We start from the raw sequence: 13442 nt of genomic DNA, 5'->3' as shown, positions 1-13442 counted from the left end.
AGGAGCACATAGCAGTGGAGGAAGGTGTTAAGGTCAGATTGATCATCAAATAATGTACAAAGAGAATCCCAACCTAAAAAACTAAATGGTGTAGACGTTCCCTTATCAGGCAAAATCAAATGGCTACTTGGTTGTAGTAAGTGAAAGGACCATCGGACATTATGTCAATAACAGTTGAGTCAGCATTTACATTGAGCCAGGTGCATATGGGTGATTTTCTTGCGGAAACTGGACAGATACAGATATTGCTAGAATCAAGGCTATAGCGAACACATGCTTTGATGTTTGCACAGGGTAGCCCATTAACCATGCAGTATTCAGTTAAGTAACTTTTATTTTAATGTTTTTGTAGTGGAGATGAGCAATTCAGTTCTAGGGGTAAACATACTAAAGTGAGTTTTAAGAAGTGGAGATGTTGCCCATATCAACCAATCTGATTCTAGCTATTATATACTAGAAGGTGCTAGTTAAATGTTAAGTAGAATCTGATTGGTTGCTATGGACAACATCTCCACTTCTAAAAACTCTCACTTTTGAAAATGTACCTCCTAGGTAGGTTTTTTTTTTCTGCCAGTTACGGATTCAAGCACATGTTTAGGCGTCATCTTCCTGGGCCAAAATATCATTAATGTGGGACCCCCGACTCTGCAATGATGTTTTGGCCCAGGAAGATGACGCACGGCCACGTTCTTGAATCCGAACCTGCTAGCAAAAACTGAACTAGAACCGGATCGCTCATCTTTAATTTGCAGTAAAGACTAGCTATGGGCTATGTTGGCTGTTCCCCCCTCCAATGTGTTTGATTTTTCTCCTTGTGAAGTGACTCTATGAAAGTGTTGGAATGGTATACAATCGGGAAACCGGCTACCTTAATACCAGCAGCCGGCTTCCCGACTGTCATATCCCGGCGACGGTGAAATGCTGGGCGTCTAGATGTAGACGCCTGACATTTTCCCGATGCCGGGAGACCGACGCCCGGCATCCCGGCGCCGCGAGCAGACAACCGCGGGGGGGGGGGGTTAGGTTTAGGGCACCCGGGGGGGGACTTAGGGTTTGGCACACCCCAGGAGGGTTAGGGTTAGGCTAGGGGGAGGGAGGGTTAGGCACCCCCCAGGGGACTTAGGTTTAGGGAGCGGGGAAGGGGGGGGTTAGGGATAGGCACTTAGAGGTGGGATTGGGGTTTGGCACGGGGGGGGGGGGTAATTTAGGGTTAGGCACTCCTAAGGAGGGTTAGGGGATTAGGTTAGTTTCTACTTACCTTAGGGACGATCAGGATTTCCAGCGCTGTCGGGCTTCCGCTGCCGGGCTCTGCTAATCTGTCGGCCAGGCACTGCCGGGAATCGAACCGCCGGCCATGTGGCCTGCGGTATTTCATACCGATTCCGTTGGAATGCACAACTATGACTAAAGGTACAATAAATCAGAGACCACTACTACTAAGTTATAAGAATTTTAGAGGTTTTATTGGAGGAACTGGATCAGTGAGAAAGCCTTGGTGATTACTGAATTCCTGTTTAGATGGGCATTGTTTAATACAATTTTATTGTGTAATTTTTAAAATCCACTGGAATCTAGATATATGTTTTTCTTGATAGGCTCCAATGGGGAATTGCTGGGGTGATATTGCAGAAGGCGTGCGAGTTGAAGTTCTCAACACAGACAACAATCTGCCTCCAAAAGTGTTTTGGATTGCTGTAATTGTGAAATTGGCAGGTTCGTTGTTTTTTCTTTTTCTTTATTGCTTTATAATCTAAACAATTGGTTTGATCAACTATGTTTACTTTGCTGTTGTATTTTATTTAATGTCATGGGTATTTGCACCCCTGTTCTGTATGTAAAGCCAGAGATTGCATTTAACTCGTATCAATGCTTCCAGCTAAACATAATATTTCAGAAGCATAGCACGCTGATCTTTTGAGACACAGGAATCTCGGCAGTCTGTCTTCTTGAATGAGTAAATAAAGACAGGGCTTTCTGTAGCCCAGGCAGTATCATGATATGTGGAAGAGAAAGTAGAGAGGTGGCAAGGCAAAGGCTTAAAAGTATAGTATGGAACGGAGTTTCCATTAGCTGAGAATAGTGATGTGAGGGTTCTACCAAACTTGTGTAAGAAGATTGTAGTGACAAAATACCACTATCAAATTCATGTCCTTTTTGTTTCAGGTTACAATGCTTTGCTGAGATATGAAGGTTTTGAAAATGATTCCAGCCTGGACGTCTGGTGTAATATATGTAGTACTGATGTCCATCCTGTTGGTTGGTGTGCCAGCAGTGGGAAACCCCTTGTTCCACCACAAAGTATGTGCTCTGAATTTCTTGAAATGATCATCTTGACATTGTTAATGCTAGCAACGAATTTTAGCACATTAACAGAAAAATACCTGTTTGAAATGAGTGTGACAAGTAGAAAGCCATTATTTCATTTCAGAAGTAGGGGGACTTCGAGTTTTGTCTCATCTTAGGAGAGATGGTGAATGCGCTGCTTTTAGAATCCCTGGAAATTGGTCTATTGGTGTGGTGACAAATGGAAACCACTACCTGCGGCTGTATTGAATTGATGTGCTGGTGATTCTGGCCATTCCAATTCATTTAGCTGTTGTTCTGCCTTACCTCTGATTGCTAAGGAAGAGGAAGACTTTGCAGACATTGGGCCTGATTCACTACGGATCGCAATATAGCGTACGCATGCAGTTTCTCTAGGAATTTATGCTAATCCATAGCGATCGCAATCCGCCGCAGCACTTCATAAGGACGCCCATTCACCTACACGCACATCCGTAATGTTTAGCAAGACTGCGAAAACATCAATACCATAGAAGCCTCAGGCACAATTAAGGCAGGTCAGACCTTACTCAGGAATTGCTTACTTCAGCGCACGCGATGAGGCTTCGGGCTGCGTATGGTATTGTAGTGGCTAAATTTCTGCACGCCCCTGCAACGCCGTTGAAACGCACTGTCACACTTGCGTTTGGTCAACTCCACCTACCCATCACCCCCTTACAAACTGCACTTTTTTTCAATCACTCTGCGATAGGTCTGTGTATTCACTGGCTCGCGCACTGTGATGCATGCGCAGAACGCAACAATCTGCCGATTGCGTGCGTATAAGTAACTGCGTTCCTTGCTGAATCAGGCCCATTATTCCTGATTAGTTCAGATAGCCTTTTCATGTTGATGTTTTCCATTCGGCTTTGGCAAGGTTCCTGAAGCTATGGTTCTTAAGGAAAAAGGCTTCACTTGCCCCCTCTATTTGGATCATGCTGCAGACAGGGAAGCCCTCTTATACATTAGTGTTTGGAATTACTGCCTATCCTTGTGTGATGAGTGCAGCTTTTCATCCAAAGTGTCTTATATCTTGGAAAGAGCTCTGCCTTCTGCCTAACTAACTATTTTTTTTTGTTTCCATGTTCAGTCATCTCTCCATTCTCTGTTTCTGTTCGTTCTGCTTCCTTTTTAAGAAATGAACTATACTGCTTCTGAGGAGACCCTCTTATGGTGGCACAGTGGTTAGCATTGCTGCCTCACAGCGCTGAGGTCCATGGGTCTGATTTGACCACCACCATATCAATGTATATAGTCTGTATGCTCTTCCTGTGTTTGCATACTTTCCCCCCCTAGTGGTTTTCTATCCTCCCGCACTCCTGGTAGGGTAATTGGTTTGCTTAGGAATATAGGGCCTGATTCAGACCCACTCGCGAGCGGCTGTCCGCTCGCAAGTGGGTCAATGTTATGCACTGAGCATGCGCACGACGGAGGGAGCTCCGTCGTGCGCATGCGCCAGACGCGACGAGCGAAGGAAAGTCCTTCGCTCGTTGTGTCTGATCAAAGGGGGCGTGCTGTCGATGTTCCCACGGGAACGCCTCCCGTCAGAAGCCTGCCCACTTACATCACTAATGATGTCAGTGGGAGTGATCACTCCGGAGCTTGCGGTTGAAAACCTCAAACGCAGGCTCCGGCTCGCAGTTTCGATGGTCACGACCATCGCGGCCATCTAAATGCACGCTCGTATAGGCTGTGGGTGGTGACCCACAGCTATACGAGCGTCCAGGAGGACGCTCCATTTTCATGGAGGGCGGCCCTCATTCAGAGCGTGCACTCTGCTCAGAGCGTACGGCTCTGAATGAGGGCCATAATCCGTCAGACTGTTCGGTCTTAGAAATTCCTATATACCTTATTTAAGGGGGCTTTTGTGCATCCCAACATCTGTCTCTCTACTGGGATTTTTGGCCATAAAAAAATTCCATAAATGACCCATCCAGAACATGTGGTCTTTGTTTCACTCCTTTTCTTGTCCCCTTGCTGTGCTAAATATAAAGGAGGAGGGGTTTATAGGAAGGAAAAGCAATCTTCTAATGGTGAAACCTCACCAACCATTCTGTATCCCCCTACATCTTTGGAGAAGGTGATTTTTAACAAGAAGTATGTTATAATTGTACAAACTATAACTGATTAATAACTGGAAGGTTTATCCCAGGTTAGCTATTTGTAAAAGCCTGAAAAATAAGCTTCAACTATAAATATATTTAGGTAATGAACAGTTTCTCTTTTAATATGAAACAATTATCTAGTTCAGTGGCTCTCAAACTCAGTCTTCAGGACCCCACACAGGTCATGTTTTTCAGGTCACCTAGCAGGTGCACAGGTGTATTCATTACTCACTGACACATTTTTTAAAGATCCACAGGCGGAGCTTATTATTTCACTTGTGATTCTGTGAGGAAACCTGGAAAACATGCACTGTTTGGGGTCCTGAGGCCCGAGTTTGAGAACCTGTGATCTAGTTGAAATAATTTTCTACATTGGCAAGTTTTCCAGATTCCGTTTCTATTCGAGTTACTTGCACAGTTTCTGAACTGGGAAAGTGAGATTTGGTTTTCTAGAGCAACTTTCAGAAGTGAAAGCAAAGCAGGTTTATCCAATTAAAACATTTTCTCATTTATTTTTGCTCTTGTCTTTCACAGCCATACAACATAAATACTCAAATTGGAAAGCTTTTTTAGTCAAACGACTGACTGGTGCCAAGACGCTTCCTCCAGATTTTGCTCAAAAGGTAAACGATTATATGGTGTTTTTGGGTCTATCCTCTTAGGATTTACTTTTGACAATAAAAAGTGAAATGATATGTTAGAAATATATATATATATATATATATATATATATATATATAATATAATTTTTTTTTTTTTTTTTTCTATAGATAAATGAAAAGTTTTTGTTACATTCATATTTTAATTCTGTATATTTCTACTATGAAGAAATTAAAATTGCATTATATTTGTTTTTGTAAGGTATCGGAAAGTATGCAGTACCCTTTCAAGCCTTTAATGAGGGTAGAAGTGGTTGACAAAACTCACCTTTGCCGGACACGGGTTGCAATAGTAGACAGTGTCATTGGGGGCCGTCTTCGATTGGTGTATGAGGAGAGTGAAGACAAGACTGATGATTTCTGGTGTCATATGTACAGCCCTCTTATTCATCATATTGGTTGGTCTCGAAGCATAGGTCATCGATTTAAGAGATCGGGTATGCGTATTGTACTATTTTGGCACTCCATTTTATTGTACATTTGAGAGTTCCTATGTCTCAAGCATTATTTTACTTAATCAGGTCTGTATTCTACAATTTCTTTCATGTTAAATGTTTACCCACAGTGTTGCATTTGAGTCTTTACAACTTCTAAACAATTCTACACAAACTTCAACTTTTATATAAATGTTACACCAATAGAAACATAAACTGACCGACCATGCACTGCTGAATGCAGAATTCCGATAGTCTGGAATGCACAGAACATGTCCTGCGTGATCGGACGCAGAGCGGCAACAGACTGTCAGTGATTGCCAGTCTGCTGCCATTTCGGGATAGCGACTGCTTCCATTTTCCAAAACCTGAGGCATGTTGTCTCCGTTGGTGGGGGAGAAGGGTTGTGGGTTGGACATTTGTGATGACCGGCCATGGTCACTCAGCTGGCCAAGGATCGTGCAGATGATCCAATGCTCGGATCATTGATGCATGCAGGAGTCATGACACCTCCTGCTGCATTACTACAATAGCAAGGACAGAATTGCAAAGCTGCTTGCGTGCGACTTTGCAATTTCGTCCAATGTTCTGTAAGAGTATGGTTTAAACAATTTAGCAACTTTTTTTTTCTTTTATTAATGTCAAGAAAGTTCCTTGTTTAATTATACCTGTAAAATGCTGTCTTATAGATATATTAAAGAAACAGGAAACTCACTATGATGCACCATCTCACTTATTTACAAAGGTAAATGCCAATGGCCTTCTTATGATGAATGGAAAATTTCAGTTAGTATGAAAAACATGTAGATCTATAGAATTTTCACGCCACTGTATGTATATGGGACATGGTTGGGATGCTGGCGGTCACAATCCCGGCTCCAGAGCCCTGACCACCGTCATTCCGGCAGTAAGTATTAGGCTTAAGGGTTGGGCTGCGCGAGGAGATGGTTATGGTTAGGCTGCAGAGGAAAGGGGGGGGGGGGGGGTTAGGGTAGTCGTCGGGATTATGACTGTTGGGATGCCACTGTCTATATTTTGACCGCTGGCATTCAGACCACCGGGATCCCTTACCCAACCCATGTATATTTATTTTTTGCTAGGTTAAAGATGTTGACCAGAACTCTGAATGGTTCAAGGAAGGGATGAAGCTGGAGGCTATTGATCCATTAAACCTCTCTGCAATATGTGTAGCAACCATTAGAAAGGTGGGTACCTGTGGCATTTTTGTGGTGTGGGTGTTTCTTTTCTTTTTTGTTTTTTTAATACTGCACTTCATTGGACTATGCAGATATGTTTCATGACCACAGTCCAAGGTTACTGTTCGGGAAGTACTTTACTTTGCACGGGGTGTTAAAGTGCCGAGCTGGTGACCTCATACACTGCATTTAAAACAATCCATACTATGAAGTGGATTCAGCTAAGCACCAGGTCCTTTTGTAGCCTCGCATGATGTGCTTCTGTGCACATTTTCTGCAGTTATTGAATGTAAAGCTGAGCTTATTTTAATCAAGTGTGGGAGATCACAGTTTATTGACTCAACCCCTGTGGATTTAATGTTTTTGTTTTATTATTGAACATCAACCTTTTCACCTGCAGTCCTTGATTCCATTGTGAACAAATCAATAAAGGTTCATGATTCTTACTAATTGATAAATATAAAGACAAGGGGTTATATTTACTAAAGTGAGTGTTTTTAGAAGTGGAGAAATTGCCCATAGCAACCAGATTCTAGCTATTATCTTCTAGAAGGTGCTAGTTAAATGTTAAGTAGAATCTAATTAGTTGCTATGGGTAACATCTTCACTTCTAAAAATTCTCACTTTAGGAAATATATACCATAGGATGGAGTAGACAAGAGTAAAGGTCATGTAGAGGGTAGAGTGAAATGAAGACACAGTGATCGTGCATGACAGGACCATATAGAATAAAGGAAAAAAAAGTATCAAAACTACAAATAATTATTCTTCCATCTACATATGATGTTTACTTTTCCAGCTTATTACTTAAATTCAGGTAACATTGATATTTCTGCAAAAAGAGGGGGTCATGGATATTCTAGATCAGGCCTGGACAATCTGTGGCTCTCCAGCTGTTGTGAAACTACTTGTCCCAGTATACCCTCCCACCAGTCAGCTGGTAAAGAATACCGGGACTTGTAGTTTCACAATAACTGGAGAACCAAAAGTTGGCCAGGTCTGTGCTAAATGAATATACTTTTGTCAAAAATTCAGTTTTTCATATTTAACTTTAATTTTATCACCACCTTTTAACCTTTACTCATATGGCACCACCAAGTATACGTAGTGCTGTATAGGGAAAATAACAGTGACACATGCATAGGAACAATTAGACAGTACTAGTCTAGCAAACCAAACCATGCGATATACAGACAAGTGACCATAATAAGCAGTAACACGCTATGTCCGTCTTGTTCAGGGCACTGGGTCGTTAAGGATGATAGTTGCTGATTGCAAGTGTGAGCATATTGGAGACCAGGATAGTGCAGGGTGAGAACAAGATGTAGGGCCCTGCCTGTGAAAGCTTACATTCTAGGGAGTGTTGTGGTTACTGGATAAATTGCTGCTGGCTAGAACTCCATGCACAACATGAAGACCACCCTGGAAGCTGAGTCGCATGGCTGTTTTTTTGTCTCTCTACCATTGAGAACGTTGTGCTACTCTTTCAAAGTTGTTGTAAATTGTTTTATTGTTTATATGTCCCTCTTTCTGTGTACAGGTTTTGGCTGAAGGCTATCTCATGATTGGAATTGATGGATCAGAAGCCGCAGATGGCTCAGACTGGTTTTGTTATCATGCTTTATCTCCCTCCATATTTCCTGTTGGTTTCTGTGAAATTAACAAGATTGAACTAACTCCACCACGAGGTAAGATTAAAGTATATGTTGACCTTTTCTGCATCATTGTGTTTTAGAGACACCATTACATAACTAAGTTTTGGGAATGTTTTTTTCTTAAATGCAAAAAACAGATTAATTCTATAGTGTACCTGCAGGCTATGAAGAATTATCACCCTACTGACTTAGAAGTCTATACTCCAGTTATGTGTCCACGTACCAATGAACCTTAAAACCTGGCAGATTCACTTATAATCATTATTTTGCAGGCTACACAAAACTACCTTTTAAATGGTTTGACTACCTCAGGGAAACTGGATCCATAGCTGCTCCTGTGAAGCTTTTTAACAAGGTAATGTAAAAGCTAGTGATATATATATATACTTTGGGTTCAGTTGCCCTTCTAATTAACAACCTTTTAAATATTCGTGTTTGGGCCTGCAGAACCCTATGAGGGGAGGGAGAAGTGGGTGTAAAATTAGGCACAAAAACAATCCGGTTGCCTTTTCTATCAAATATAAACGTAAGTACTTGTTGTCTACTTTAGGTTCATTCTTCATTCCTTGTGCATATATAGGGTAAAACATCAAGGAATTATTTTCAATACAGAACCCTATAGACAAATAATAAGTTATTTAAATAGTAAAAAAAAAAGGTGTAGTACCTGCTTTTTGATAAGTTTACGGACTATGGTTTATTAGTAGCGCGCTTTTCTACAAATTCTACAAATTCATCAGACGTCTGTAAGTGCTTTGATTTGTAGATGTTCTGTTTTCTTGCCTTCCAGTTCGCAGACTGAACTTTTATTTTTATACTGTCAGAATTTTTATTTATTGCTCTTTTGATCTTATAACCATGTGGTGCTGCCTGTCTCTTTAGGAAGTCCCAAATCACGGCTTCCGCGTTGGAATGAAGCTTGAAGCGGTAGACCTCATGGAACCTCGATTAGTGTGTGTTGCCACGGTAACGCGCATCATACACAGGCTGCTAAGGATCCATTTCGATGGCTGGGAAGATGAGTATGATCAGTGGGTCGACTGTGAATCTCCAGACCTCTACCCTGTCGGCTGGTGTCAATTGACAGGATATCAACTACAACCTCCAGCACCACAAGGTAAGCTTAGAAAGAGTGTCCTAGGGTTACGACAGTTGTATTCTGCTGTTTGTCTGACACCTCTTTGAATTGATTATATTATGAAAGTGATCTATAAATCTTTTAAAGTGTAAACATGAATTTCTAGTACCGTCAAGTGTTTTCTGAAGGAGAGAACTTCTTTAAACTGTGGTTCTTCTTTTAGTGTTATTTGAAGGGAAAAATTAATTTAATGGCTCATCCTCCACAAGTCCCACTCATTCTCCACAGTGACAGGAGGGCTTTGATTAAATAACATTAAAAAAAAATAAAATAAAGACCTCTTCCCCCACAGGTTCAGACAACTGGTGGGGCTTCCCAGCAACTGCTGGTGCGGATCATGAACGGACACCGTTGTGCACACACATCAAATTATGGTAGCTCGACATCGTATATTTTCTTGCGCACTGCCATGGGGCTTGTACAAAAACCTGCAATGTTAGGGGCATGGGGTAGGACGCACACCGCTGTGCTCTTGAGCCTGTAAGTCCTGACTCTGCATCCTGTAGCCGCCTGTGGTTCTCTTCCTCACCTGTCCCGGGTGGCTGTTTCTCTCTGCTGCGACTCCAGGGCTTGTTATGCCATTGGTCGCCTGGTGTGGGTCCCTGGGCCTTGTGATCTACTACGATGTGGACCTGCTGTACTTGGTGGTGCAGTGCCGCTGTGTATCTCCCCTGTGGCAGATCTGACTTCTCTGTGGGTTGCCTGAGGGATCAGCCGTTTTCCCTGCCTCTCTGCGGGTCCCTTTTTTTATTCCATCTGGGGGATTTAGCGTGCACCTTGGATCGTCGTCTCCTGTGGATAGGAGCCTCGATGCATTTAGGAGTCTGTGCTTTGGTGCTTCAGTGCTGGATGCGCGCAGGACAATCTTCTCAGCTGTAGGACATTTCCTGGTCTGCAGTCTGCTCCTGACCCTTCTATTCAGGTATCCCCATGTGTGTCTGCATCTGCTGCCAGTTGCCATTTGAGTGCCTTTCCTAATCCCTGTGTCTCTCTCAATGCTCCCTATTTGGTGGTGTGTTTTTTTTTTTGTTTTGTTTTCTTCAGGGTCCATAGGGATCCACAAGTATACCATGGGGATAATGTGGTTGGAGAGATCCAGGCACCAAACAGTTAAAGCTTTCAGCTCCCAGGATGCCTCTGGCCCTCCTCCATATATACCTCATCCCTAGCCACAGGCCTTCAGTTGTTTGTTTGGTGCGGCAGGATTCGGGTGCACCTTTGTAACAGGGGACTGCTCAGGCAGTCCCCAGCTTTTATTTCTATGTTTTTGGGTTGGCAGGACTGAGCGTCTGAATTAAGACGCATATACTGCGACTCCTTCTACCTCTGCCAGTCCGCAACACCAGTAATAGAGTTGGTGATTCCGGCGGGTCTCGGCTGAGCGTGTTAGCAACGATTCTGGGACCCGGATGCACGGAGATGTCAGGTAAGGCGATTCCTCGCTTACAGGGAATCGCAGGTGGCAGGCCTTCCGGCCTAGGAGATTCACCAGAAGGCGCTGCAGTCAGGACCCGGAGCGTCGGCACTAGCCCATACGAGGCCTTATCGTCTGACGCCAGGGATCGGCAGCAGACGCTTCTGCTGCCACGAGGCAGCATACCCGGTCGGTTGACGCAGCTTAGGGGAGGTAGGTGCTCCCTTCAACCCAGACGTGGTCTCATGAAAGGTGTTTGCGTGTCTGGGTCACTCCTCCTACCCACCTCATGTGTATGAGACGTTCACAGTACACTATCGGTGCGCTGCAGTAACTGTTGGTCTCGTGAGGTTTTGGGTCAGTCTCCCTGTATACCTTTCCCATGGGTCGGATATATAGTGCTCTACATCCTACCAAGCATTGTGTTTTGAGTAGTTGATTCAGAGCCCATTGCAACTAAATTGCATATGCATTGTATGTGTCTGTTTGCTAGCTGCTATGTTTATACTGCCTTTTATTTCTGACTCTCAGTTATAACGATCACTGTTTTTCTCCTCATCCCTCTGTTGCGTTGTGTGTGGGGTTTTCTTATACTTCACATCTAATTGTTATTTGTGAAGGTTGTCACATTACATTGCATTGTTACCTTTGAAATTGATATGTCATTAAGTAAAGGTAACCAGGAGGAGGGGGCCCCTGTGCTGATTTCATGTAAAGCCTGTCTACTGGGCTTGACCTCTCAGGACTTGATTAAGGATGGTTTGTGTGCTGTCTGTTATAAAGAGCCACCTCACCAGTCCAATATACCAGTCCCTGTACAAGAGCCATCTTGGGTGTCTTCCTTGTCTTCCTTGTTATGAAGCAGTTTGTGGATCGTATGACCACTCTCATAATGCCTCCTTGTATGGGGTACCCACAGCATGCTATGTTTACACCTCCTATACATCCTTCCTGGATGGATGCTCTGCCCACTCAAGTCAGAGTATGGCTCAGTCAGCGGTAGCAAACAGACCGGTAGTTACTAAGGCGCCTAAATGCAAGTTATCTCTTTTTATCAGTCTGCCCAACATACGGATTCAGATGCATGATCCGATGAATCGGATGATGCGCATGGTTCTTCACCAGGGTCTAGCTCGAGAGAGGAGGACCATCCGTTCCTTCTTTAGTGAGGGCGGTTAAATCGATCCTAGATATTCAGGATGATGAACCAGCTCCTAGTAAGAAGGCTCCAGTGTTTAAACACCAGAAGGTGGTCAAAACAGAGTTTCCTAAATGTGAGCAGATCACAGAGCTTATGGAAGAGGCATGGGGGTATCCCGGGTTTTATGTGCATAAAAGATTAACATCGTTGTATCCTTTCCCAGCTTCTGAATGTACTAAGTGGGAGGTACCTCCTACTGTGGATGCTCATGTGACGCACTTAGGGCCTGATTCAGAGCCGCTCGCTAGATGCGATCGCTCGCTCCCAGCATATGCAAATCCAGCGCACACCCAGCAAGGCATTAGCACGCCCTCTATGTCTTGGCGAGCGATCACTTTGTGTATGCAGACGCCCACCAGCCATTCATAAGACGCCCACTTGCGCACGTCATCTTCTGGAAGTGCAAGAAATTATTGGTACGTTGAGCACCATCGGATCTGCTCGCAGCGCTTGAGATTGACTATACCTGGCCGCAAGCACTGCAATCACTTCAGTGTGAAATACAAGCAGGTGACGTGTACAATGACGCTGCCTGTTAATTATGCACGCCTATGAAACGGCGTTGAAACACACAGGCACGCCTGCGTTCGCACCTCCACTCCCCAGTTTCTAGTGGCCTGCCCCTGTTACCACCCATAAACGGCCTCTCCTGTCACTCATTCAACTGGCCTGTATATGCTGAGTGATCGTGTGCTTTCTGATCTGTCGCAGTGGTACGCGCAATGTGACGCATGCGCAGAATGCAAATATCGGCCAGCTACGAGCGATCGCATCCTAGCGAGCAGGTCTGAATCAGGTCCTTAGTCAGAAATGCTACGTTGCCTATTCCGTCAGCACCTTCTCTTAAGGATTCTACAGATAGGAAAATTGAAACATGTTTTAAGGCAATATTTTCATCATCGGGAGCCGCTACTCGTCCAGCTATGGCTGGAGCCTGAGTAGCCAAAGCTGTTGAGGAATGGACAGGGGCATTGGAGAAGTCTCTACCAAATGCTACCAGAGAACAGGTGAAGTAGATTTCCCACCTACGGGAAGCGGCCTCTTATTTGGAAGGAGCTGCAATAGATGCTGGAATTTTAGCTTCTAAAGCATCAGCAGCATCAGTAGTGGTCCGCGGGGTCTTTTGGTAAAGATCCTGGAAAGCTGATACCGGATCAAAGAAGGTTCTGGAAACTTAACCTTTTTATGGAAATATGCTTTTTGGAGCAGAGTTAGGTAAAACAATATCAACTCTGGCAGCTTCAAAGTCTGCCATCTACGGCTACATTGAAGTCTAGGCAGTTTTCTTTTCGGTCTTTTCGTCCTCAGGGACGAGCAA

At 43.8% G+C, this 13442-nt stretch overlaps 1 protein-coding gene across 6 annotated transcripts in view; it reads left to right on the top strand.

Annotated features, from left to right (window-relative positions):
• The window catches only part of MBTD1 (mbt domain containing 1), a 69408-nt gene that overhangs the window by 3483 nt on the left and 52483 nt on the right, over nt 1-13442 (top strand). For all 6 annotated transcript variants that reach the window (XM_088475016.1, XM_088474993.1, XM_088474984.1 and 3 more), the window contains exons 6-14: nt 1596-1713; nt 2164-2298; nt 4962-5050; nt 5289-5523; nt 6210-6265; nt 6621-6725; nt 8257-8404; nt 8644-8726; nt 9254-9488. In XM_088475016.1, the coding sequence (XP_088331142.1) occupies nt 1596-1713; nt 2164-2298; nt 4962-5050; nt 5289-5523; nt 6210-6265; nt 6621-6725; nt 8257-8404; nt 8644-8726; nt 9254-9488 (1204 nt within the window). The remainder of the gene's footprint in view (nt 1-1595; nt 1714-2163; nt 2299-4961; nt 5051-5288; nt 5524-6209; nt 6266-6620; nt 6726-8256; nt 8405-8643; nt 8727-9253; nt 9489-13442) is intronic.

The sequence above is a fragment of the Taudactylus pleione genome, unplaced genomic scaffold (assembly GCF_031769625.1).
Source record: "Taudactylus pleione unplaced genomic scaffold, aTauple2 ptg000016l, whole genome shotgun sequence".
Lineage (NCBI taxonomy): Eukaryota > Metazoa > Chordata > Amphibia > Anura > Myobatrachidae > Taudactylus > Taudactylus pleione.
Note: the sequence above shows the minus strand (reverse complement) of the source record. Positions and strands in the feature narration are given on the sequence as shown.